Source organism: Callorhinus ursinus, unplaced genomic scaffold (genome assembly GCF_003265705.2).
Source record: "Callorhinus ursinus isolate GAN/ISIS: 27379988/994484 unplaced genomic scaffold, GSC_fseal_2.0 scaffold15, whole genome shotgun sequence".
NCBI classification, from domain to species: Eukaryota; Metazoa; Chordata; class Mammalia; order Carnivora; family Otariidae; genus Callorhinus; species Callorhinus ursinus.
In genome coordinates, this window is record NW_027397077.1 from 23,027,933 (window position 1) to 23,052,104 (window position 24,172).

Here is a 24,172-nt window from a genome sequence, read left to right on the forward strand (position 1 = left end):
CTTTTCAACTCTACTCATATACCTCACCTTAGGCATCTCTTCCACCTGGCTGTTCTTGAGTTATATCCTTTATTATAATAAACCAGTAGTAATCTAGTAAGTAAGTACTCTAAGTTCTATGAGCTGCTCTAGCAAACTGATTGAACCTGAGGTGGAGAGGACCAAGGGAACCTCCAATCTATGGTTGGTCAGAAGCACAGGTGACAATTTAGACTTGAGATTGGCAGGGGGAGGTTGAAGTTTTAGGACTGAGTCCTTAACATGTGGAATCTGATGTTATCTCTGGTAAACAGTGTCAGAATGGTGCTGAATTATAGGACACCCAACTGGCATGGGAGAATCACTTGGTGGTGTTAGAAAACCCATCTGAATTGGTGTCAGAATCTACACCCTTAGGCTCAGCCTCCCCAAAGGACCAATCATAAGACTTCTGCCTCCATTTCAAAGGAGCCCAACACTTAGTCATTCAACCCTTCTTCATCATTTTTATATTAGTGAGGATAATCGGTTTATAACTTACTATCTCAAAATTTATCTAGTTTTCCTAATTAGCCAAATAGCACATTTATTTTTTCATGCTAATTATAAAAAAGTTAACAACTGAAAAATTTATTCTTCTTTTCCCTGTATTGTTGCTTTTCAGGTTTAATGATACATCCCTTTAAAAAGAGTTCTGAATTGTAACAAAGAAATACTCGCCATTAATAGTTTATCCCCTTAATCAAAAATAATTAATAACTTTCAGCTTTCTTTATATTACTTATTTAAGGTCTATGTAAGCCCTAAGGTTGGAATGAGAGTGCATATTAAATGTGGTTTTCCTCTCCTTTTCAAAGGTAATTTAGCCCAAATAAGTCCTTCAAAGTCCAGGCAGTTGTTAACTACAGCATCTTGACAGCAATTAGGAGAGCAGGATTAGAAGATGGGGGCAACAAGCAAAAAATATCAGAGTTTCCTTATACAAATGTGAAGAGATCCCCATTGATCTGGCAAAAACTAATATTTTCTAATAAGGCTAAAAATCTCCCAATCAGTGCTGAGGGCAAGAAAGTCCTTTTCCCAAGAGATTTCATTTTATTCCTTCTATTCCTGAGCACACAAAAGGCACCACAAGGAGCCTCTTTCTCTCCTTTAATGTCATTACCTACCTTGACTCTTCTGATTCTCTATTCTGGGCTTCCATTGCTGATCCTTGCAAAGTGAGGCACTGAGGGGATTTAGAGGGAAGGCAGGGAAAAGATCTATGAAAATAAAGCCTTTCTGATTCTAGTTTGCAATAATAATCCTAAAACCAATCACTAATATTTACTGATAATTCAAGGCACAGTGCTAAGATGGTGTGCATGAGCTCAGTTAATGCTCAGTGCAACTCTGGGAGGTGAGTACTGTAACTCTCCCCATTTTGCAGATAAGGAAACTCAGGTACAGGGTAATTTCATCAATTTTACAACCAACAACTTTTTTGTACCACTTTCATGTACCATTGGGAAAAACCTGCCAATCAATCTATGACACAAGTATAAAACATATCTGGAATTCAGAGATGTTGAAATGTGAGGGGAGAACAGTGTGTCTTACAAATAAAATCCATAAATAATTTTCACAAGACCATGGGTTTGAATGAAATGAACCCTGCCCCGAGTCCCAGCTTACTGCGCCATGGACTGATGTGGGAACCAGCAGCCTCTGCAGGTGGCTTAAAGGAAGCCCTGCCCAATAAGGAGCTCATTACTGAGTAGTGGCAAAAAGACCCAAACAAATCCTCTTTGGGGAGCATAAAGTGGAGGTAAACAAAGAGAAGCTGAGTTACTTCAACTCAGAATATTGTTTCAAGCAAAGCTGAGGAAGTGTTCTGGGCCACTGTCTACATGTATCTTAGAAATACCGGTTTGGCTATTTGGATAAATGAGCTGACTTCTCATGACACCCCATTTTCTCATTTAATAATTCCTTCCTGAGAAATGCGTTTCATTTTTTTAAAAATTTTTTATTGTTATGTTAATCACCATATATTACATCATTTGTTTTGGTGTACTGTTCCATGATTCATTGTTTGTTCATAAGAAATGCGTTTCATTTTAATCACAAGAAAACAGTCTAAAACAAGGCCCACTGCCATCACCTTCAAGTCTGGTAAATTAGTCCAACACAGATCAAAAAGGTGAAGAGTAAGAAAACCTTTAGAAAGTTGGAAATGTGAAAAAGGAAAAAAGCAACCATGAACATGTGATCTTGGAGAAAACAAGATGGGTTAGCAGCAGTTCATGAAGGATGGAAAATATCATGATGCTCTAAATGGAGATCAGGCCACCCCACCGACACTGCACCCTGAGCTCTGCTACCTGGGGGAGCCATGGTGCTATTCCTAAGACCTCCCCACCTCAGCCATGTGCTGTAGGATAGAGGAAGACACCTTATACAAAACAGTCAATCTTTCAGCCGGCCAGTGATTTAAACCTGAATACAAAAGGATGAGCTAGACAAATAAGATTTTCTTATTAGAAGTATAACATTATGGGAGACAGAAGCTGGATGATGTTTTGGGGACGGGGGCTATAGTAGGCATGGGAATGGATAATCAAAATCACGTACAGGTACCCCAGTGTTTATAGCAGCAATGTCCAAAACAGCCAAAATATAGAAAGAGCCCAAATATCCATCAACAGATGAATGGATAAAGAAGATGTGGGGTGTGTGTGTGTGTGTGTGTGTGATGGAATATTATACAGTCATCAAAAAAGAGAAATCTTACCATTTGCAACAACCTGGATGGAACTTAAGGGTATCATGCTAAGTGAAATAAGTCAACCAGAGAAAGACAATTATATGATTTCTCTCATGTGGAATTTAAGAAACAAAACAGAGGATCACAGGGGAAGGGAGGGAAAAATAAAATAAGACAAAATCAGAGAGGGAGACAAACCATAAGAGACTCTTAACTACAGGAAACAATCAGAGGGTTGCTGGAGGGGAGGTGAGTGGGGGGACTGGGTAACTGGGTGATGGGCATTAAGGAGGGCACGTGATGTAATGAGCACTGGGTGTTACACAAAACTGATAAATCACTGAACTCTATCTCTGAAACTAATAATACATTATATGTTAATTAATTGAATTTAAATAAAATTCTAAAAAATCATGTGCAGGTAGAAGTTATAAAGAGATGTAACCACGATAAGTGACAGAAAAGGCACAGATGAGCCAACACCAAAGAAGACTAGCCTTGAGTTCTAGCACATGTCCCTTTCAATAAACTTATTTTCCTTGAGATATATCCAAGCAGGTTTCTTTCAACCAAAGAACAGCACCACCCACACAAGACTGAGAGCACAGAAGGGAATAACTAAGCCAGACTGCACCATTCCAACAGGGGCGAGGATGTCATAAACATCAGAAAAGGCCTGGGGCTTGGGGCTTGGAAAGTGCATCACTGTCACTGTGCTCAGGTTTAGAAACCTGTGCTTGGTAAGGCAGGCAGATTTACGGGGCTTTCTATTTCTCTTCTTTTATTTCCATGTTCCTTTCCTGAGGCCATAACAAGGTGTCCAGGGAACACTTGGGCATAGGGACAAAGTACATGGTTCTAGGAGCAAAGATAAGCAGAGATATTTTTTAACTAGAGTGGTTCCTCACACCCTCTCCACTCAGGGATGGTAAACAGGATTTTATCACCGTTTTGCTTTAGCACAGGATAAGGAGAAGCCAGCAATGGGGACCCAGCATGGAAACTGTGGCTCCTGTCCAGTCTATTGCCTTAATAATGCCAATCTTTCTCTGCTATCCCCATTACCAACATTCAGTGCAATTCAGTTACGGTTTTCCAGAGGCAGTCTTGGTTTCTGTTATACCCCTGTTGCCCTAGTGTAATTACTCAGAGTGCTCACATTCACTCTCAAGGTATCCCGATTTGGCAATAAACAATAAATTATGCAGTCACCCTAATTTTGGTCCAAGCCCCCATCTTCTTCCATTTTATATACCATTGGAGGGGGGAAAAAAGAAACCTATCAATCACAAGTGTGCAAAAAAGTTTAGTTTTCAGAGATACTGAAATGAGAAAAAGTTAGCCTTATAATAAAATATGTAATTGTTGGGGCGCCTGGGTGGTGCAGCTGGTTAAGCATCCAACTCCTGATTTGGGCTTAAGTCATGATTTCGGGGTCGTGGGATCAAGCCCCACATCAGACTCCACGCTCAGTGCAGAACCTGCTTGAGATTCTCTCTCTCTCCCTCCACCCCTCCCTCTGCTTGCACTCGTGCACACTCTCTCTCTCAAATAAATAAAATCTTTAAAACATTTATAATTGTTACAGATCACAAAAATAATCAGTGTTAAAGGTAAGACTTAGACCCAGGCAGTCTGATCCCAGTCCTGATTTATGCATATTGTCCTGACATAATTACAACTGGCACTGAATCAGTTCAACAGTCCCCCAAATGATCTCCATGCCTGGATTCCTCAAACCCTCTTTATCCTATATGCAGAAAGGGTACCCTAAAGCATAAAAGTGCCCCTATCGCCTCACTATCTAACTCTTTGATGACTCCCCATTGCCCTCAAGAACAAACCTTAACTCCACTACCACACTCACCAGGATCAGCAGAATGGTACCTGCCCCTGTTTATGTCTCCCGCCTAATTTCTCACTGCTCCCCCACCTCAAAATCCACAAGACAGCTCAAAATCCCTCCTGAAATTCCTCAGTGCCCACGAGTCACAACCCTGGGACTCAGACAGCCCCAAAATGGAAATGGATCAAGCACATGGAGAAGTGGAAAGTGGTGGGAAAAGAGAGATTCCAGACCCACATCCCACCCGACTCACAAGTCCCACACTTACACAGACCTACTCCTAATGCTTTGCCATGTCTCCAGGACCAATTTATACATTACATCTAATCACTCCAATTTTAAAATAAAAATAAATTTTAAGAGTTAAACATTAGAAAGGTATGCCTTCATGACTGGTGCTGAAGTGCTATTCTTTTGGAACCATTTCTAAAAAGAGGTAAAAGCTAGCCATGACATCGGCACACTGATCAAAGTCTGAACTCAGAACACCAGTTCATCCTCCATTAGCATTCCTCAAAGCCCACTCTGCAAAGGCAATGCAACTTCACAGCTTCTCCAGCATTCCTGAAACCCTCCAGGCAGTGCTTTGCACTTGGGTAGACAGCAAAGGGCATGTGCTAGTCGCCCTTTGGTACATATTTTGACTATGGTCTATTCTCTAAGTGTCCTCCCACCTCAAATCTTTGACACACATGAAGTCCAGAGGCCATTGCTACTAAGTCAACACCAAGATGTGCAAACATTTCTGGAATGACCCACATCCAGGACGGTGCAACTGAGCTCCCCATGTGACCTTCCCCACTGCTACCTTGGGCTTCTACAGATTTTTGCTTCATGTCATCTGTGCAATATGAACAAATGGGGCCCAGGATGCAGGCCTTGGATTCTCTGAGCCTCAACTTACCCAAATGTAAATGGAAAAAATCATCTCCATCTCACGTGGTTGTTGCAAGGATTAAGTGAAATAAAACATATGGAAACACCAAGCTAGTGTCTAACCCTGAGATGGCAGCAAACAATACATGTTTATCAGATCTGAGAAAGGAAAATGTTTCTAGCTTAATAAAGCCTAAAAAAAAAAAGAAAGTAAATTTAGCTTCTAATTCACTGCAAGAGAATTAATCATTATAAGCCAACTGTATCATTATAAGGTCAAACGTTTTCTTTGGAACCATCTATGAGAATTAGCCCTTTTCAAAGAACAATAAATAGAGGATCAGCCAAGTTCAATAATTTGCAAAGCAAGAACCTGGCAGACCCAGGATTTCAACTTAGCTCTATTTGAATGCAGAACTCATTCCCTTTTCTCCTCTGTTAATCTGTTTCCGAGACTCTGAAGCCAGGGGAGGAGAGAGTCAGTTAAGAGCCTGGAAAGGACAACTGTGCAGCACTGGTTAGTACGCCTGAGTCGGCACAAGCCCAAAGGACCAAAGGTGCCTGCCACTCAGGGCAAAGAGACGGGGAAATGTAAGCAATCAGTGCAACCAGATGGTTCAGCCCAAACAGGATCCTTTAGCAATACAGTTTAATGTTTTAACAGCCTAAGTGTCTTGTCAGCATGAGGCAGGTGACTCCCGGGTACCATGATTTTAAGCAGGTGACTCTGTGACCCCTGCACGCAGGCTTAAAGAAATGATGTGTAGAGATCACTCTGCACGGGTCTCTGGCACATGTGGAATGACCAGTCCTATTATGAAAGCCCTTTCACAAGTAGACTTTCTACAGCCCCTTCCTTCCTCTCTTGACTCAATTTTTCTACATCGTTGCTCAACTTCAATTGTTACTTTACCTGCCTCTGGCTCTTCTCTGCGTACCCCACCAACTCACCGAGACCATAAAAGCTTACTGAATACCTAGTCGGGCCAGCTGGGGAAACAGTGGTGTGTAAGAAAATCTTTGGCCTCACAGAGCTTACAATCTTATATTTGTAGGAGAGGGAAGAAGACAGACCACAAATAAATACACAAACAACACAGAGTAAACCACCAGTTAAACTGTTGTAAACTGCTAAATAAAGCAAGAAAGGGGCAGAGAATAATCCCCGGGGAGAGGGAGAATCAGATAAAATAATTAGAAAAAGGCCAGTCTGAAGATCTAACATTGAGTCAGAGAGGTGAATAAAGGAAGGGCACACAGCCTGAGATCAGAGGGAGTGGTGTCTCAGAGGCAGGGCACAGCACAGCAGGTGCCCCAATGCAGGACCAAGCAGTGCCTTAGAAGACCAACAACACAGCTCTACTGCAGCTATACCACCTCATATAATTACTGGTTTACATGCCAATTTTGCCACCAAACTATGAGCCCCCTGAGGGCAGCCCCTGTATCTCCTTTCTGCATTCACTGTCATACATTGCGCATTCATTAATGAGGTGCATCCATATGCCCAGCATTCTCTTAAGCAATGGATTTACAGGAAACAACTAAGTCAACATAGTTTCCACTTTCAGGGAGCTTACACCAAATAGCACTGGGCACAGACTAAGTGCTCAGAAAATGAACTAAATGAACAGTATTTGCTTGGTTTTTTGGTTATGGAGTTCTATACATGTTGAGTTCAAGGCTTTCTACAGCCCATCCTCCTTCCTCATTTGCCTAAAAGATCACCATCAGCCCTCCCTTTCTGTTACTCACCTAGCTGCCTCTCCATTCTCTGTACCCGCTACTCTCCCCATCTTCTCTCTGCCCTCTGCCTTTCCACGCAGCCCACCCCACCTGGAATGCCCTTCCCACTTCCATCTTCTTCATCAGACCCACCTGAGTATTATTTCCCATAATTTCATTAGTATATTGATTTTACCATTTGCTCAAACGTGTACAAGTCTCTCAAGCTCTTCAGGCAAAACATTTCCATCGAGTAACAGAAAGCGATAAAGTGACAATTCCACACTGAGTAGTAAAGAGAATTGAAGGACAAATGATCTGAGGTTACTTACATAATTTCTCTTCCTCCCCAAAATACAAGATACTATTTCAGGGACTTTCTGGGCATTGTGCCTACAGAACTGGGCTAGGATATGGGCGCAGCCAAATTCTCACTACTCTGGGTCTGGACACTCCATCCCCCGCTGTAAAGGATAAGTTTCATTTACAGTAAATAAAACCACTTTGGGACACTTAAAGGTCTTCCCCACACAGAAGGTCAATAGTTGAGCTTCTAAATTATCTGAGATAGATTTCCTTTTCCAACAGCAGAAATTGCAGATGTACTTCATCTTAAAAAAAAAAAAAAAAGATACTTATTCTTTTAGGCAAAAAGGCACATACAGGTGAGTCACAACTTCCAAAGCAGCCTCCACAGCCTCATTTGGCTGATAAGGACTTGCACAGAACCTTTAGGCCTTCACTTCTAAAAGCCACGCATCCATCTTTCTCCTCCTACTACCTGAGAGAGGAGAAAAGTAAGCTGGAGCCATCCATTTTGAAGTCTACAACAGTAGGGGTCTAACCATATTCCTCCAACAGTATGTGGACCTGAAAGGCAGTGTTTCCCACGGTGTCTATACTTCTCTTACAACAGAGCAGCTCTATGAACTTCACCCTGCCATAATAAGTGGGAAAATGGACAAAAAGGGACCAATACCATGTTTAGAATTATCGTTAGCTATTTAAACTCTGTGCCCTCGACCAAGATTTCCCCTCAGACATGACCCATGCAATGGGCTCTGTGTCACAATTTCTGTGCCCACTGTGGCCGTGCCTTGCTATATGCCATGTAATGCAGCACCCTCTTCTCCTAGCTGACTATTTGGACATGGCAACATGGCCTTTATCTGTGAAAAGAGCCCTAACAATGGTTAGATCTTTACTGGGTTGCTGAGTTCACAGAACATTCTCTCTAATAAAAGTTTCAAAGCCAGCCTAGGTCTATAATAAGTATACAGTACAGTGATTAAATGCCTTGTCTTCAGCAACCAGGACTGGGGTTCAGACCCAACTATTTTTTACAAGCTAAATAATTTTGGGCAAGTCACTTAACCACTCTGGGCTCTTATAAGCTCCTTATCAGATGCTGCAAACCCCCACACGATCTGGCCCCTGCCTACCTCAGACTACTATTAGTACCACCACTTTCCCCTCTTTAACTACTTGGACACACTGAGCTCACTCCCACCTCAGAGTCTTTGCACTTGCTGTTTTCTCTGCCCAATACGCTATTCCCCAGAGTTTCACTTGGCTGGCTACTCTTCGTTCCTCAGGTCTCAGCTCAAAAGTCAAAAAGTCACCTCCAGGATCTCATAATGTTGAGAATGTGAGTCCACACTGTACAATCCCATTTACATAAAGTACAAAAAGGAACAAGACCACGGAATGGTGGTCTAAGTCAGGGGACTGGTTACCCTTTCCAGGGTGGAGGTAGCAACAGGTAGGAGCACCAAGGAGCCCTCTGGGTTACTGCTAAATGATGAGTTTTTTTGCTCTGGATCTGGTGACCTGGGCATGTTCAATTTGTGAGAACTCATCAAGCTGTCCACTTATAATATGTACATTTTTAGTACATGCGTTACATTGCAATAAAAAAAAATTAGGCCAAAACTAAACTAAAAACCCCACTTTATCAAATTGGGTTTGCCTTGACCATCTAATCTACACTCACCTTCTTGGCTAGTCATTCTTCTTCCCATGATCCTGTTTTATTCCCTTCATAGCTTCTGTCCTTGACTGAAGCCATATTATTTACATACGAACAGTCTAGCCCTTCCCCACCCCCATGAAAATAAAGTATGTGATCATGTTCTCTGCCTGCTTTGTTCACTAACCCCAAATATCAGGACCTAGAAGAGTCCTGTCCTCTACATGGGCTGAATAAAAAATATATGTAAAATAAGAAGTGGATAAAGGCGGCCTTCTTAAACTATAACATCAATCATAAGTCAAAACACTGAAGCCAAGAGCAGAGGAAATAAAAAATGTCAAAGACATTAAACCTCGGGAATAGGTCTCAAATGTTAAATTTAACTATTGGGGGGTAAAGTATCATTCTAGGGGTACCTTTGTGAATGGTTAAAGTTACTTCTCTAAGCAGAAACGGGGCCTTCTATCTCTATACACCCAATAGCTTTGCCCAGGGTCCAGTACAAAGTAGGTCTGAGTCAGGAATGGCAAAGATTTCTGAGACACTTAGTGAGGATTTTTAGGTTTGGTGGGAAAAGGGGGGTCATGTTCAATTGTAATGTTTGCCACGGTTAAGGGAATAGTTAGGCACAACATCAAAGGAGACTCAGATGGAGTAGATACTAAAAAGTATCCAAGAATTTGAAGAGTTTCTCACAAGTCATGAGCAATGCAATGCTCACCTATTACTGTCAATTCTAAGATGTTTATAAAGAAATAATAAAAGTGTGTCAGTAGTTCCAGGACTTGGGTATAGTTCCTACTTGGTATGCAGACTAACCTAAATCCTGACATAATACATTTTCATGAGGAAGTCTACACTCATCAAGTAACAGCCTGGTGTAATAGAAACTTAAACTATTCTGGAATCGGCTCTGCCACAAACTCTCTTTATAACCTTGAACAAGTCACTGAACTTCTCTAGGCCTCGATTTTTCCACCTGTGAAATGAGCTGGTTGGACTAGATGTTTGTTAATGTCAAGCTTGCAAGATAGTGTCTTGGACACCATCTGCTCTCCCCAACTTAAAAAAATTCTCACCTTTGAAACCTTGTGTTTACCGGATAACACATCATCTACAAAAATCAAGGCTATTAGATGGAGTGAGGTAATGGATCCTTTCACCTAGTCTTCTTAGCAAACCAAGGCTATCTGTCCCCAACCAGATTCTCTACAGTGTTGTGTTCAGGCTCTCATTTCTTGGTTAGGCAGGAAACCCAATCACACATCAGCTAAACACTTAGGTTTCTCTGCACAATTACTTGCTTTACTTTAGTTTTCACTGCCCTGGGCCCCATGTTTCTCATCAATTCAAGTCTACACTCACAGCACCACAGTTCTTGTTTTTTGTAACACTTAAATAATGAATAGGACTTGATCACCTGGAGGTATTCTCCTTACTCTATTACAATAGTTATTAGTGATTTTAATTAGACAAAACTGCCATTCCTTGTGCTATCACACCATACTGTCAAGTGCCTATTAAGGATATTACAGTAATAGGTGTTAGCACCTTTTAAATTTACATTAACAAAAACAGAGAAATGAGAAGTCAGGAAATGAAAAGAGAAGGGGGGGAAAGAAAAACCTTGCATGTGTTATAATTAGCCAAAGCTTAGAGTAACTCAAAAAATCATTAGCAGCTATCTTTTCATTTTTTATAAAAACTATACTATGCATATCCTGGTTAAATTTGCATGAGTGATAATTTGCCTCTCATAAATTAAAAATGGGAAAATGAACAAGCACATTGCTCTGTGTGGCTGAGACCCACACTGCCCTTTCTTTAAAAGGGGAAAGAGGTTATTTACGGAGAATCAAAAATTGAGCAGTTGAGCGATTTCTCCAAGAGTCATCACCAACTCAAAACTCCCCAAAGGGCTTCTGACTACTTCGACTCTTGTCATTCTGCAGAAGGTAGAATCTCCTGGAAGCCAAGCTCTAACAGCTATTCAGCATGCACCCGGGCCTCCTTAGGTTTCTATTCTCCATAAAGGAGAAGAAAGTGGACAGGGTCAATGCTATGACGTGTTTGTGATGGGACTGACTGCTCCTGGAAAGAAGGGAGCGCGTTTCCCACTTTTTTCCTTGACACCCCCCCCACACACACACACACACAACACATTTCACCAACTCAAGCGCCCTGAAGTCTGCAAAAGCAGTCACCCTGTACAAAGTTCCTCAGGGAGGTGAGTTACGAATACCAGCCAGGCTGGGTTAGGTTTCTAGGCATGTTCATCACGTGGCCTAACAAACGCGCTCAGGAGTCAAGACGTTTCCAAAGCTGAACTGACAAAGCGGATAATAAAACCGCAGGACTCCAAAACCCGGCCCGAGGAACTTCTTGACTGGCCACGCAGCGCCAGGTGCGGTGTCGGCGCTCTCCACGTGTGCCCCGGGAAACCGCCGCCAGCCGCGGCTGAGGGCTAGGCGTCGCCCCTCTCCGTCCCGGGGCCACAACCGAGCGGAGGCGAAGGGGTCCCCCGTGCGCCCGGGCGCAGCTCCGCGCACCGCTTCCAGGGGTGCAGCGCCCGCGCCGCCGCGCCCTCGCTGCCAGGAGGAAAGCGGCGGCGGCGAGGAGGGCCGCGGGGCTCCTTGCCACGGGGCACGCTCACCTGGGACCTGGCCGCCAGCAGCGGGGGCCGGAGCACCAGGTCTCGCAGAACTTTCCGGGCCTGCGCTGCTGCGGGAGACGCCATCTTAAACAGGAAACGGCGCGGGGGAGCCAAGTGCGCGCGGGCGGGGAGGCACGAGGGAGGTGAGGCCGGGCCCCCCTCCCCCCTCCCCCCGCGCAGCGCCCCAGCGCCCGGCCCCCTGCGTCCGGCCCCGCCCCTCTGTGTGATCAGACTGAAAGACAGGCAGAAGTGGGTTCCCTGGCTCTACATTCCTCTTGCGGCTCTGGGATTTCTTAGGGATAGTAAGAATTGATTAAAAGCACGCTGGGGGTGCGCCTTCCCTGTGGCAGGCACTACAGATTAGGCAGTGAAGAAGGTTGACGGATTTTCTGCTCTCAACAAAGTTTATAGAGTCTAGTGGAAGAAGTAGACAGTAACAATGATGCAAGTAAGGATTTAAATTACTATCATGAATAGGCAAAACACAGGATTTTTAGGGCAGTGAAACTGCTCTTTATGATACTCCAGTGCTGAATACATGTCAGTATATATTCATCCAAATCTGTAGAATAACCAACACCTAGAGTGAATCTTAATTTAAACTAAGAACTTTCAATGATAACGATGTGTCAATGTACAAATATGATAAACAATGTATTGATGTGTCCACTGTAACAAATACACCGCTCTGGTGGAGGATATTGACCAGCAGAGAGAAGCAAGACATTTGAGTATGTCTATGTGTGTGTATGGGGAGGGGGGGTGGCAATAAGGGAAATCGCTGTACCTTCTGCTGAATTCTGCTATGAATCTAAAGCTGTTCTTTAAAAAATGACGTCTTAAAATTAAAAAAAAAATACTATCATGGACAATTCCTTACTTGGGAGTATAGCAATTAAAAGGGAGGAATGTGAGGAGCCTGGGTGACTCAAGTCAGTGGAGCCTATGCCTTTCACTCAGGTCATGATCCCAGGGTGCTGGGATCAAGTCCCACATCCTGCTCCCTGTTCAGCAGGGAGTCTGCTTCTCCCTCTGCCCCTCCAACCACTTGTGCCTGCTCTCACTCTCTCTCTCTCTCAAGCAAGTAAATAAAATCTACAAAAAAATAAATAAAAGGGGGGAATGAAATAGTTACCCTTAGTGTTTCCTGCATGAGTTGCATTTTAGAATAAGCAAAGACCCCAAGATGATCATGAAAAGTCCATCTTTAAAGAACTCTTAATAAAGTGGGAAGGAGTAAAAGAGTCCAGAAATCACCATGCTATTCCCTTAAATAGTAATTAATGTGGGCCACACTCATCAGCGAGTGGACTATTTAAGGGAAAGTTTGTGGGGAACTTGGCAATGAGGGGATCAGGCTGTTACATCCCTACATCCCTAAAATTTTCCATCTCAGAATTCTCAAGGCTAGAAGTCTGAAATCCAGCACTGCTGCTCTCCCTCCAGGGAGCCTAGGGGAAAATGCATTCCAGGTCTCTTCCAGCTTCTGGATGCTGCCCTGGGGTTCCTGGGCTAGTGGCCACATCACTCCAATCTCTGCTCCGTCTTCACTAGAATGAGTGGGGCTGTCCCCAAACTTCCTCTGCCTCTCTAAGCATACATATGCTTGCATTTAGAGTCCACCCAGGTATCCTAGGGTACGTTCTTCTTCAGATCCTTAAATTACACATCTTTTGCCATATAAAGTAATATTCACAGGTTCTGGCATTTGGAGGTGGACATAGCTTTGGGGGGCCACCATTCATTCCACTGCATGTGTCTTCGGCTGGGATGCACTTTGAAGCACTTGGCATCACTTACAATGTTTTCTTGCCATTAAAGTTATTTGAGTTTAATAAAGACTCTTGGGTTTATGATCATTTACAGGAATGGACAACAGATGTGGTATTTGTGTGTGTAAATCAATGGCATTTGAAAAGGTGAAGGAGGACTGTTCTAGAGTAAAAGACATTTAAGAACAAAAGCTTACCCAATGAAGGACATAAATTGTGATGCTTGTTTGGATCCTAATTCGATCAAAGCAACTCTTAAAAGACCTCTTTGGGTCAATCGGGAGAATTTGAGTTTGAACTGGTAATAGGTGATCTCAAGGCATTAAAATGAATTTGATGAGCTGTGGCAATGGCATTATAGTTGTGTCAGGCATGTCTTCCTTGGGTCCTGGCTCTGGCGTCCCAGCTCCATGTTCACTGTAGCTGTTGCTGTTGTGCTCAGAGTTGTGCAGGTGAAACATGATGGCACCTCCCCTAAACTGCACCACAGATCTCTCACTTTCTGGTCTGGGCTGCTCAGGTCTTCTCTGTGGCCTCCTGAAGGACACCTGTGGGAAACGTTCCACCCATTCTGTCTGGTTCTGAAGCATTCCATTGCACACCTGGGAGTGTTAAGAGTGTTAACACCCACCCCGTGGGGCATCCCTGACCAAGATGGTATCCAGTGGATAAACACTCCCCATTTCAGTCACTTAAGGCACATTGTGAATGAAATTCTACAGTTCCTCAGGGGGTTCTCAACAGAATCAAGCCCAGGTGCCCTCAGGTGCATCCTTGGATTGGCTTTGCCTCCTCCTGGGTTCCACTCTTCTCAGTTCCACATTGCTCCTTGGGATCATTTCCCAAAATAACAACTTGCATGGAAGTCCTTGTTTTAGGCTCTCCTTTTGGGGGGAACCCAGGCTGAGACTGTAGTTATGACAGAAATTAATCATTTAAAAGACATACCTATTGAAGTATTTAGAGTTGAAATGTCATGATGCCCAGGTTTTATTTCAACAACATAAAAGCAGAAAGAGAAGGAAAGGGGTAGATGAAGCAAACGTGGTGAAATCATTAGATTGTCGAAAGTGAGTGTCATGTCTCTAGGAGTATATTCTTGTAACATTTCCCCTGTTAGAGCACATCCATCCTCTTTGCTCAACAGACAAAGGAGGATTTCAGTGCTGTGTCTCTGACTGAGTTAGGAGAATGCATTTCTTATAATTTCAAAAATAACAGGCCATGTCATTTTTTTAATTTGTTTTGCTTTATACTGCCTTATTGACAGTAGTTTCTTCCATTGATACTAACATTTAATTCCTAAGGAGTACTGATGTGTATCTATACTATGACGTGATAGTACATTGCACACTGAACTTGCTTTTCATGTCTCCATTAGACTGCACCCCAACCCTGTGGTGTTTTCTCTCTTTCCTTTTTCATTTACTTTTTTTTCTCATTATCCTCTCCCTCTGACCCTTCCTCCTGGTTGCTCAATAACAGGTATTTCCACCTGCTGCATCTTTTCCTAATCAATGGGTTGTGGGGTGTATGGTGTATGGGTCTGTGAAGCAATAGAAAAAAATATATTGGTCTCTGCCTCAATTCCTGGCACAGAGCTCCAAAACCCTTTGGAATTTCCCAGGTTATAGGAGCATCTTTTATTCCAATGAGGCGACTCTTGGTGGGCTCCTGGGTAGCCTCAGAACGGGGGCAGGTCACCAGGAAGACTAAGCCATGACTGGAAGCTTGGAAATTTCAGCCCACCTCCCATCTTCTGGGAAGGGGAGAGTGCTGGAGATTGAGTGGAGGATTGATCAGGTCTACATGATAAATCCCTCCATAAAAATCCCAACGGTACTGGGTTCAAACAGTGTCCAGTTTGGTGAACATCGCCATGGAGGGGGGCACACCCCAACCCCATGGTGATGGAGCTCCTATGTTCAGGACCCTTCTAGACCTCACCCTATGTATCTCTGAATCTGGCTATTCATCTGTATCCTTTTTCACATCCTTTATTGCATAATATATTGATAGATGTAAGTAAATATTTCCCAGAGTTCTGTGAGCTGTTCTAGCAAATAACTAAACCCAGGAAGGGGGTCATGGGATTTATAGCTGGTTGGTTGGTCAGAAGTACAAGTGACATCCTGGGATTTCTGATTGGCATCTGAGGTGGGGGGCAGGGGCAGTGTTGTGGGACTGAGCCCTTAACCTGTAGGGCCTGCACTCTTAGTGTCAATTGAATTGAATTGAATTGAATTGTGGGACACACCCAGCTGGTGTCAGAAAGATTTGCCTGGTGTGGGGGAAAACCTCAGTCCATTCAAAGGGAGAGTTTGGTATTCTAAAGAAAATCAGATCAAATTACTAAAAACAACTGACATGGAAGTATGGATTCATTATAAAGTACTTGATTATAACTCAAAATACAAGTTGTATTTCTAAGCCAGGAAAAAAAAAATAAGTGAAATCTATTTGAGCTCCCATTCTAAAAAGCAAAATTTTGAAAGTTCAACGTGGGGTATTTCCTGTGGCCTCATTAGATAAAAACAATTAACTTGTTTGATCCAATTCATTCTAACTTGTCCATCTGACTAATTTCACATGGCAAGGGCAGAAAGGCCTAGTTTGATAGTGTACCAGGGGTTTTAGTCAGGACTCCTTTTGTTGTAAGAGACAGAAACTGAAGCCAAACCCATGGTACTCATTGACCAACATAAAACACCACAGAAGGAAAGAGTGTCCATTCTTAAAGATAACTGGCATCATAGGCCCAAACATCATGAGGACTCTGTCTCTCTTCATCACAGGTCTGAGTTTCTCTCAGCTTGACTTCTTTCAAAACACTTTCTTGTACAAAATGAGGAATTTAGGTACTCGGAGCTCTAGTATCAGATCCGTAACTTCTCTTGATTAAATGAAAGAGAGCCCTCATCTCTCAGCTCAAATTCTAAAAATATCTAAGATTCTGATGAAGCAGGCCATTGGGGTCCCCGTTCCATTCCTGAACAAATCTCTGGGGCCAAAGAGACTTGCCATGCTGCTTTAGGTTGGGTTCAACTACAAGTGGTTTTATTAACGAAGTTCTCCCAGTGGGAAATGTTAAGGGGATGGAGGAAAGAAAAAGAGGAAAACAGGCAATCAAAACTAATTTCGGATAAGTGCTAGCCAATCTCTGATCTCACAGGGAGCTCTGGAGCATATTCTCATATCAGAGTTTGTCCCCATCTTGAAGGAAGGGAGCCTGGCTTTTGCAACTGCACACTAGTCATTGATCACAGGTTGCCCTGAGGGACTATAATCTCCTAGATAGTTTTAGCTCTGGCTCCCTAGAGGTGAGGCAGCTCTAGTAGTCCAGGGCAAACCTCTGAAGAAGGTTGCAGGTACCAGCTATTTGCAGCATAGCCCAGGGAGGTTGGGGATTTGGCACATAGCACTGACTGGTGTCAGCTATAGATGCTCATCCCTGTGTGGCATAATTATTTTGAGATTAATCATGTTGTTTTGTGCATCAATAGTTCATTCCTTTTATTGCTGAGAAGCATTCCATTGTAAAGATACAATTTGTTAATCTGTTCACCTATTGATGGAATCTAGCACTTTTATGTATCATATATATTACATTTATATGTCATATTCTTTCATTGGTACTGTAAGGTAGGTTTAATGCCCATTTTACAAAAGAGGCATTTATGCTCAGAGAGATGAACTAAGTTACCTGATAAGTCAGCTCCTAAGTAGTGGAGCTTAGATCTCAGGCTTTTTCCCCTCAGCAAAGCCTATGCTTTTTTCTACTCTCCCCACCCTCCTAAGAACATAAATAGACACCAACTGATTGTTATTCACTTTAATTGGTAAAATGTATATATTCAGAAGTTTTCCAATTTTATGCTCTTACTTAAAAGACTTACCTTTAGCTTTGATGCTTTCTTTCTGCCATAACTGGGAAATAACTAATTCTCTTCTTTCTTTCCTCTTAAAATTAATGAGACAAAGTAATTCAGTAGGATGCTTCCTAGAGATTGCCCAGTGATTGGTCATTTTTACTCTACTATACCAAGTCATTTGTCCATTTCACTATTGAGCTAAACAGCTGATGGTTTAAGAAGGCAGCACTAAGTATGTGCCCTATTCAGATGCCTTGAGGTTTCAGAGTAAAATGGGAAATGATACCAGATAAAACCAATGGGAATTTCAGCAGATTTCTCCATGACAAAACCTCACATCTCATTTCTTAGAAAACACCACTGTGCCCACACTGGCACCTTAAATTTATACATTTACCTTTTGGACTTGTATATGTCCAATCCCCCCAGTTCAGTTGTAAACTCTTTGAAAGCATCCACCAAACCAACTCTGTGTAAAATCTGGATGTCCAAGCTCAAAGTTTTAAATTCATTCAACCCAGAGTGTAGACATTCTAACTTGCCAGCCTAAAGTCTTTAGATAAGGAGATGCCTAAGAATACAGTTTGAGAGATTTTACCTATGTTATAATAACTTCATAAAGCAGTGGGAGCTGAAGAGCTCGTCAGACAAGGAGCCAGAAGGAAATGAGCAAAGTCTAGGTTATTAAGAATGCAGCACATTTTGTTGGAGTTCTGCCCATATCCCCTATGTCCTCACCTCTGTACTCAGAAGGCTACTTACTGAAATCCCGTCAGTTCTCTCTGGCTGAGGTCATTTGTCTGCCTTTGAGAACAGGCTTGGCCAGCATGCAGGACAAGCCAAAAGAGCAGGAAGGTTAATTCCTTTAGAAGCAATCCTCAACTGTTAACAAATTATTGGTGCATAAACACTCCAGCTCCCTCGTCTCTTGGGTGGGATAATTCTGAAGGTGATCTACTTTGTCTCGTAGAGTTTCTCAGTGGCATTGAGCCCCACTTAATGTAACAGTCACCTGCTCAGTAAATCACCCATTATTGTCTTCCTTGCATTCTCTGTCTCACTTCCAACACTTCTATCTGTGCTTCCTGGAATCACTTTCCAAATTAACTTCTTACACTAAAATCCTTGTCTAAGAGGCAGCTTCTGGGGAAAGCCAAACAAAGCAGACATTAACTAGAGTAGTAACAGCAACCACTGTAACAAGTACCCAGCATACTGGGTTCGGTGCTTCAAATACAGTTACCCATTCAATACCCATAGAGAATGTAAAAGGTAGGTGTTTTTATTCCTATTTGACTAATGAAGAAATCAAGTCTTTGAAAGGTCAAGACTTAATCAATTTCACGCATTAAGTAGCAGAGTCAGGTCTCCCTCCCCAGGTCTGAGTGACTCCCAACTCTGTTTTATACACTATCAAAACTCTCAGGCCAGCCCCCTTGCAGTTGTGGAGTGCACAATTAATAGAAGCTTACCTACTGGTCCTGGGAAATGTAAACATCTTTTTCTTACTTGGTTGATAGTGCCCAGGAAAGGACTGGGTATGTTGTAGCTTCCAGCAGAAACTAGTGAAATCAAAACGATTTTTTTATTTGTTGTGACTCTTTTGAAGCCTTCACATGCAGTTTAAAATGAGCATTAGCTCTCCTAGCTGTGTTTGCAGAAGTAATATCAAAATGATACCCTATTCACATTTCTGTCTGCCATTTATTCTGGCCTCACTGGTGTTCTAATGAAATTACTAGAAGTGAACATTCTCATTCTGTGCTTCTCATTATTGAGGAAGGAAACTCAAGGAGTTCCCAATATATTTTATTTTTTTAATATATACACATACACTGTTTTCCTTGTTCTTGAATATATGCAATTTATCTATCAGAGCAGCTTCCATTTCTTATTCATTCTTATTCTTATTTTTCATGCATATGCCAGAGAGAAGGAATTTTAATCACTGAAGGAACATTTGTATAATAAAAGCGATCTCTGCAATTCCTTCAGTGAAGAGCAGGAATAAATGATCTATAGATTCTTAATGCATTGCTCCAAAAATGAGTTTCAATTTGCACAGAAGATTCAATAAATTGTTCTGTGTCCCTTAAAGACCTACAGATGCCTCACGGGATATACTGCAAAGGATTCCATTTAGAAAGAATTTTATGAGTAATATATTCTCTGCACTTGTCTCCCCTCTGTTAATGGCTAACAACATTGAATAATACAAGCATGCTGTTTTTCTTTTCCTTTTAATAAGAGGTCCAGCATGAACTTCCCTCTAAAGTTTTTTGAATTTTTCAGAATTTAGCACAAACTTCATTCAAGGATTTAAAAGCACAACACAACAGTTGAGACCAAATGAGATCTTAAACTTGTTCAACAATTGATTAACTTTATACTTAAGAAGTAACACCATTACACTTAGTTTTTATCTGTGGTACCTTTACAATATGCCTATGGCACAAGTATTATATCCATTTCTTAGGCTATAACTGAGGCTCAGAAAGGGTAAGTACTTTATTAAAGGTCACACAATTATCACAATGTTTTAAAGATTTTATTTATTTATTCATGAGAGACAGAGAGAGAGAGAGAGAGAGGCAGAGGGAGAAGCAGGCTCCCAAGGAGCAGGGAGCCCGATGCGGGACTCGATCCCAGGACCCTGGGATCATGACCTGAGCTGAAGGCAGACGCTTAACCATCTGAGCCACCCAGGCGCCCTCACAATGTTTTAATGTTACCCACAAGTTTTGTCATTTTGTACCTTTATAATCCATTCTACTTAGACTTATCATATAGACACTGCCCTGCAGGTTAGTCTAAACATCAAATATTTTGTCTCTAAGACTTGGCTCTTGTTTCAAAGGCATTAAGTAGTTTATTCTTTACATTATGTGGCTGAAGGCTTTTCATATTGCTTTGCTGGGTATAAGGAGTGGTAACTAACATTTTTGAGACATCCCAATTAATCTTAACTTATTAAACAAATAATAACATCAAATTTTTCCTGTTTTTATTGTTTGGGTGGTTAAGAAGAGCACAGAATCTACCTACATATGCTCATGATTCATTTCTGGCTTTACTGTGGTCTGGTAGTATTGATGGAAGACTGTTTAAAACATAAATTAATTATCATGAATAGAATAAAGAACTATTTTTCCTCTTAAATTTTAATTTCAAATTTTTTTTTAGCCTGAGGATGTTATGAAGCTTCATGTCTGATATCCGGAATCTTCATACAACTCTAACATCAATAGAGTATCCTTTCTGTAATTGTGTCTAAAACTTCATACAAAAGAGGAGAGGGAGGAAGCCATCATGCTTTTTTACCTTGCTGGATCTCTAACCTGTGCCAGGCATGTTCTGAGGTGTTACTTACTTTCACTGTGTTGTTGTAACAGCCATGAGAAACAGGTTCTAATGTATCCCAGACATTTCACCAAGGCTCTGCAAGGTCAAGGAAGTTGCCCAAGCTGAAGACATTGGGAAGAGGCAGGGTGGGGACTGGAATCCTGAACTGTCCAACTTCATGGCTCAGGAATTTTCTATCCCAGTGTATCCTAAAACATGGATGGCCCAGAAAACTAATTTCAAAAATGATGGCAGGTATTATGTGAAAATAAGGTTTTCATATAGGCCAAATTAATTTGGGGAACAACAGAGTTAACCAGAGTTCTTTACTCCAGGATTTTTTCAGAGCCCATACCATGCTAATTCGCGAACTCAATCTGGACGGTGACAGGCAAAATTCTAAGATCGCCTCCAAGATTACAACCCCTGGGTTCTATATAATATCCTCCCCTTGAGCAAGGGTGGGATTTGTGAAATAGATGAGCCATTGCTCCTGTAATAAGGCTGTGGTATATGGCAAATATGAAGGGAGTCGGAGCTGACTTGGAGTTAATCAAAAAGGAGATTTTTCTGGGTGGGCCTGACTTAATCAGCTGAGAGCCCTTAGAAGAGAGACTGGGGTCATTCTGCTGACTGTGAAAAACAAGCAGGCATGTGTGATTGCCTATAGAGAGGGCTCTCTCTAGTTGCTGAGGGCCTTAATCCAAACTCCACAAGGAACTGAATTCTGGCAATTACCACATGAGCTTGGAAGAGGGCCTAAGTTTGAGAAAAGAACACAGCTCAACCAACACTGATTTCACTCCAGTGAGAATCTGCAGAAAACCCAGCTAGGCCAAGCCTGGATTTCTGAGCCATGGAATCTGCGGGTGTTGTTTTATGCTGTTAAGTTTGTGGTACTGTATTATGCAACATTGAAAACTAATGCGGAGAAATAACACTTAATTTTCAGGAAATCTTTTCTTTCTAACTTTTTTCCCGGTTTATCTCATAAGACTGGTGTTTTGTTGAGTCACCTAGGTAGCTCAGTCTGTTAAGCATCTGACTCTGGATTTTGGCTCAGGTTGTGATCTCAAGGTCATGAGATTAGGTCCCGTGCTGGGCTTTGCCCTGAGTGGGGAGTCTGCTTGCGATTTTCTCTCTCTCCTTCTTCCTCTGTCCCTCCCTTCACCCCTCCCCCTTTTATTTTTTCTAAAAGAAAATAGAAATAGGGGTACCTGGGGGGCTCAGTCCTTAAGTGTCTGCCTTCAGCTCAGGTCATGATCCCGGGGTCCTGGGTTCGAGCCCCGCATCGGGCTCCCTGCTCGGCGGGAAGCCTGCTTCTCCCTCTCCCACTCCCCCTGCTTGTGTTCCCTCTCTTGCTGTCTCTCTGTCAAATAAATAAATAAAATCTTAAAAATAAATAAATAAAAATAAAAATATTAAAAAATAAATTAAAAAGACTGGTGTTTTGTAAAATTAACTTTTAGGAAATGCTGCATTTTTTTCTCTGTTTATATTTTTTTATTTAAGTTTAATTAGCCAACATACAGTACATCATTAGTTTCTGATGCAGTGTTCAATGATTCATTGGTTGCATATAACACCCAGTGCTCATCAGATCACATACCCTCCTTAATGCCCATTACCCAGTTACCCCAGCCCCCACCTCCCTCCCTTCTGCAACCCTCAATTTGTTTCCCAGAATCAAGAGTCTTTCATGGTTTGTCTCCCGCTCTGATTTTTTCCCATTCGGTTTTCCCTCCTTTCCTCTATGGTGCTCTGTGCTATTCCTTACATTCCACGTATTAGCGAAACTATGTGATAACTGTCTTTCTCTGCTTGACTTATTTCACTTAGCGTAATGGCCTTCAGTTCCATCCATGTCAGTGCAAGTGGTAGGTATTCATCCTTTCTGATGGCTGAGTAATATTCCATTGTATATGAACCACATCTTCTTTATCCATTCATCTGTTGAAGGGCATCTCGGCTCCTTCCATAATTTGGCTATTGGGACATTGCTGCCATGGCTATTGGGATGCAGGTGTCCCTTCTTTTTACTACATCTCTATCTTTGGGGTAAATACCCAGTAGTGTAATTGCTAGGTCATAAGGTAGCTCTATTTTTAACATCTTGAGGAACCGCCATACTGTTTTCTATAGTGACTTACGAGCTTGCATTCCCACCAACAGTGTAAGAGGGTTCCCCTTTCTCCACATCCTCACCAACATTTGTTGTTCCTTGTTTCATTAATTTTAGCCATTCTAACTGGTGTAAGGTGGTATCTCATTGTGGTTTTGATTTGCACTTCCCTGATGGCAAATGATGTGGAGCATTTTGTCATTTGTCTGTTAGCCATTTTGTATATATCTTCTTTGGAGAAGTGTCTGTTCATGTCTTCTTGACCATTTCTTGACTAGATTATTTGTTTTTGGGTGTTGAGGTTGAGAAGTTCTTTATAGATCTTGGATACCAGCCCTTTTTCTGTTATGTCATTTGCAAATATCTTCTCTCATTCTGTAGGTTGCCTTTTAGTTTTGTTGACTGTTTCCCTTGCCATGCAGAAGCCTTTTTATCTTGATGAAGTCCCAATAGTTCATTTTTGCTTTTGTTTCCCTTGCCTTTAGAGATGTGTCTTGCAAGAAGTTGCTGCAACCGAGGTCAAAGAGGTTACTCCCTATGTTCTCCTCTAGGATTTTGATGGACTCCTGTCTCACATTTAGGTCTTTCATCCATTTTGAGTTTATCTTTGTGTATGGTGTAAGAGAATGGTCCAATTTAATTCTTCTGCATGTGGCTGTCCAATTTCCCTAGCACCGTTTATTGAAGAGACTGTCTTTTTTCCATTGGATATTCTTTCCTGCTTTGTTGAAGATTAGTTGACCATAGAGTTGAGGGCCCATTTCTGGGCTCTCTATTCTGTTCCATTGATCTATGTGTCTGTTCTTGTGCCAAGAGCATACTGTCTTGATGATCACAGCTTTGTAATATAGCTTGAAGTCAGGCATTGTGACACCCCCAGCTTTTTTTTTTTTCAACATTCCCCTGGTAATTTGGGGTCTTTTCTGGTTCCATGCAAATTTTAGGGTTGTTCCAGCTCTGTGAAAAATGTCGATGGTATTTTGATAAGGATTGCATTGAATGTGCAAATTGCTCTGGGCAGCATAGACAGGAAATGCTGCATTTTAAATGACATTCATCTCTCCCTTGGAGAAAGAGTAATGGTCAGCATACACCATTTGTTTCCAGGAACAGGCAGACTTTGTTTCAATTAAAAGAAGGGACATGTCCCCTCCTAAAGAGGGGACCAGACTCAGTGGAGGATAATGTTGAAGCTCATGAAATAAAAACAGATTCAAAGGAAAATGTCAAAATTTAACTTCTGTGATGGTTAATTTTATGTGTCAAC

The 24,172-nt window shown here is 42.0% G+C and overlaps 1 protein-coding gene across 2 annotated transcripts in view; it reads right to left on the minus strand.

The window, feature by feature from the left end:
* The window catches only part of SUCLG2 (succinate-CoA ligase GDP-forming subunit beta), a 278,639-nt gene extending 266,688 nt beyond the window's left edge, over positions 1-11,951 (minus strand). The window contains exon 1 of one of the 2 annotated variants that reach the window (XM_025885033.2): positions 11,798-11,947. In XM_025885033.2, coding sequence (XP_025740818.1) covers positions 11,798-11,881 — 84 coding nt within the window. In that variant the 5' untranslated portion in view covers positions 11,882-11,947. Of the gene's footprint in view, positions 1-11,797 lie in introns of both variants that reach the window. The other variant, XM_073901523.1, reaches the window with a different exon arrangement.
* Positions 11,952-24,172: the final 12,221 nt, after the last annotated feature.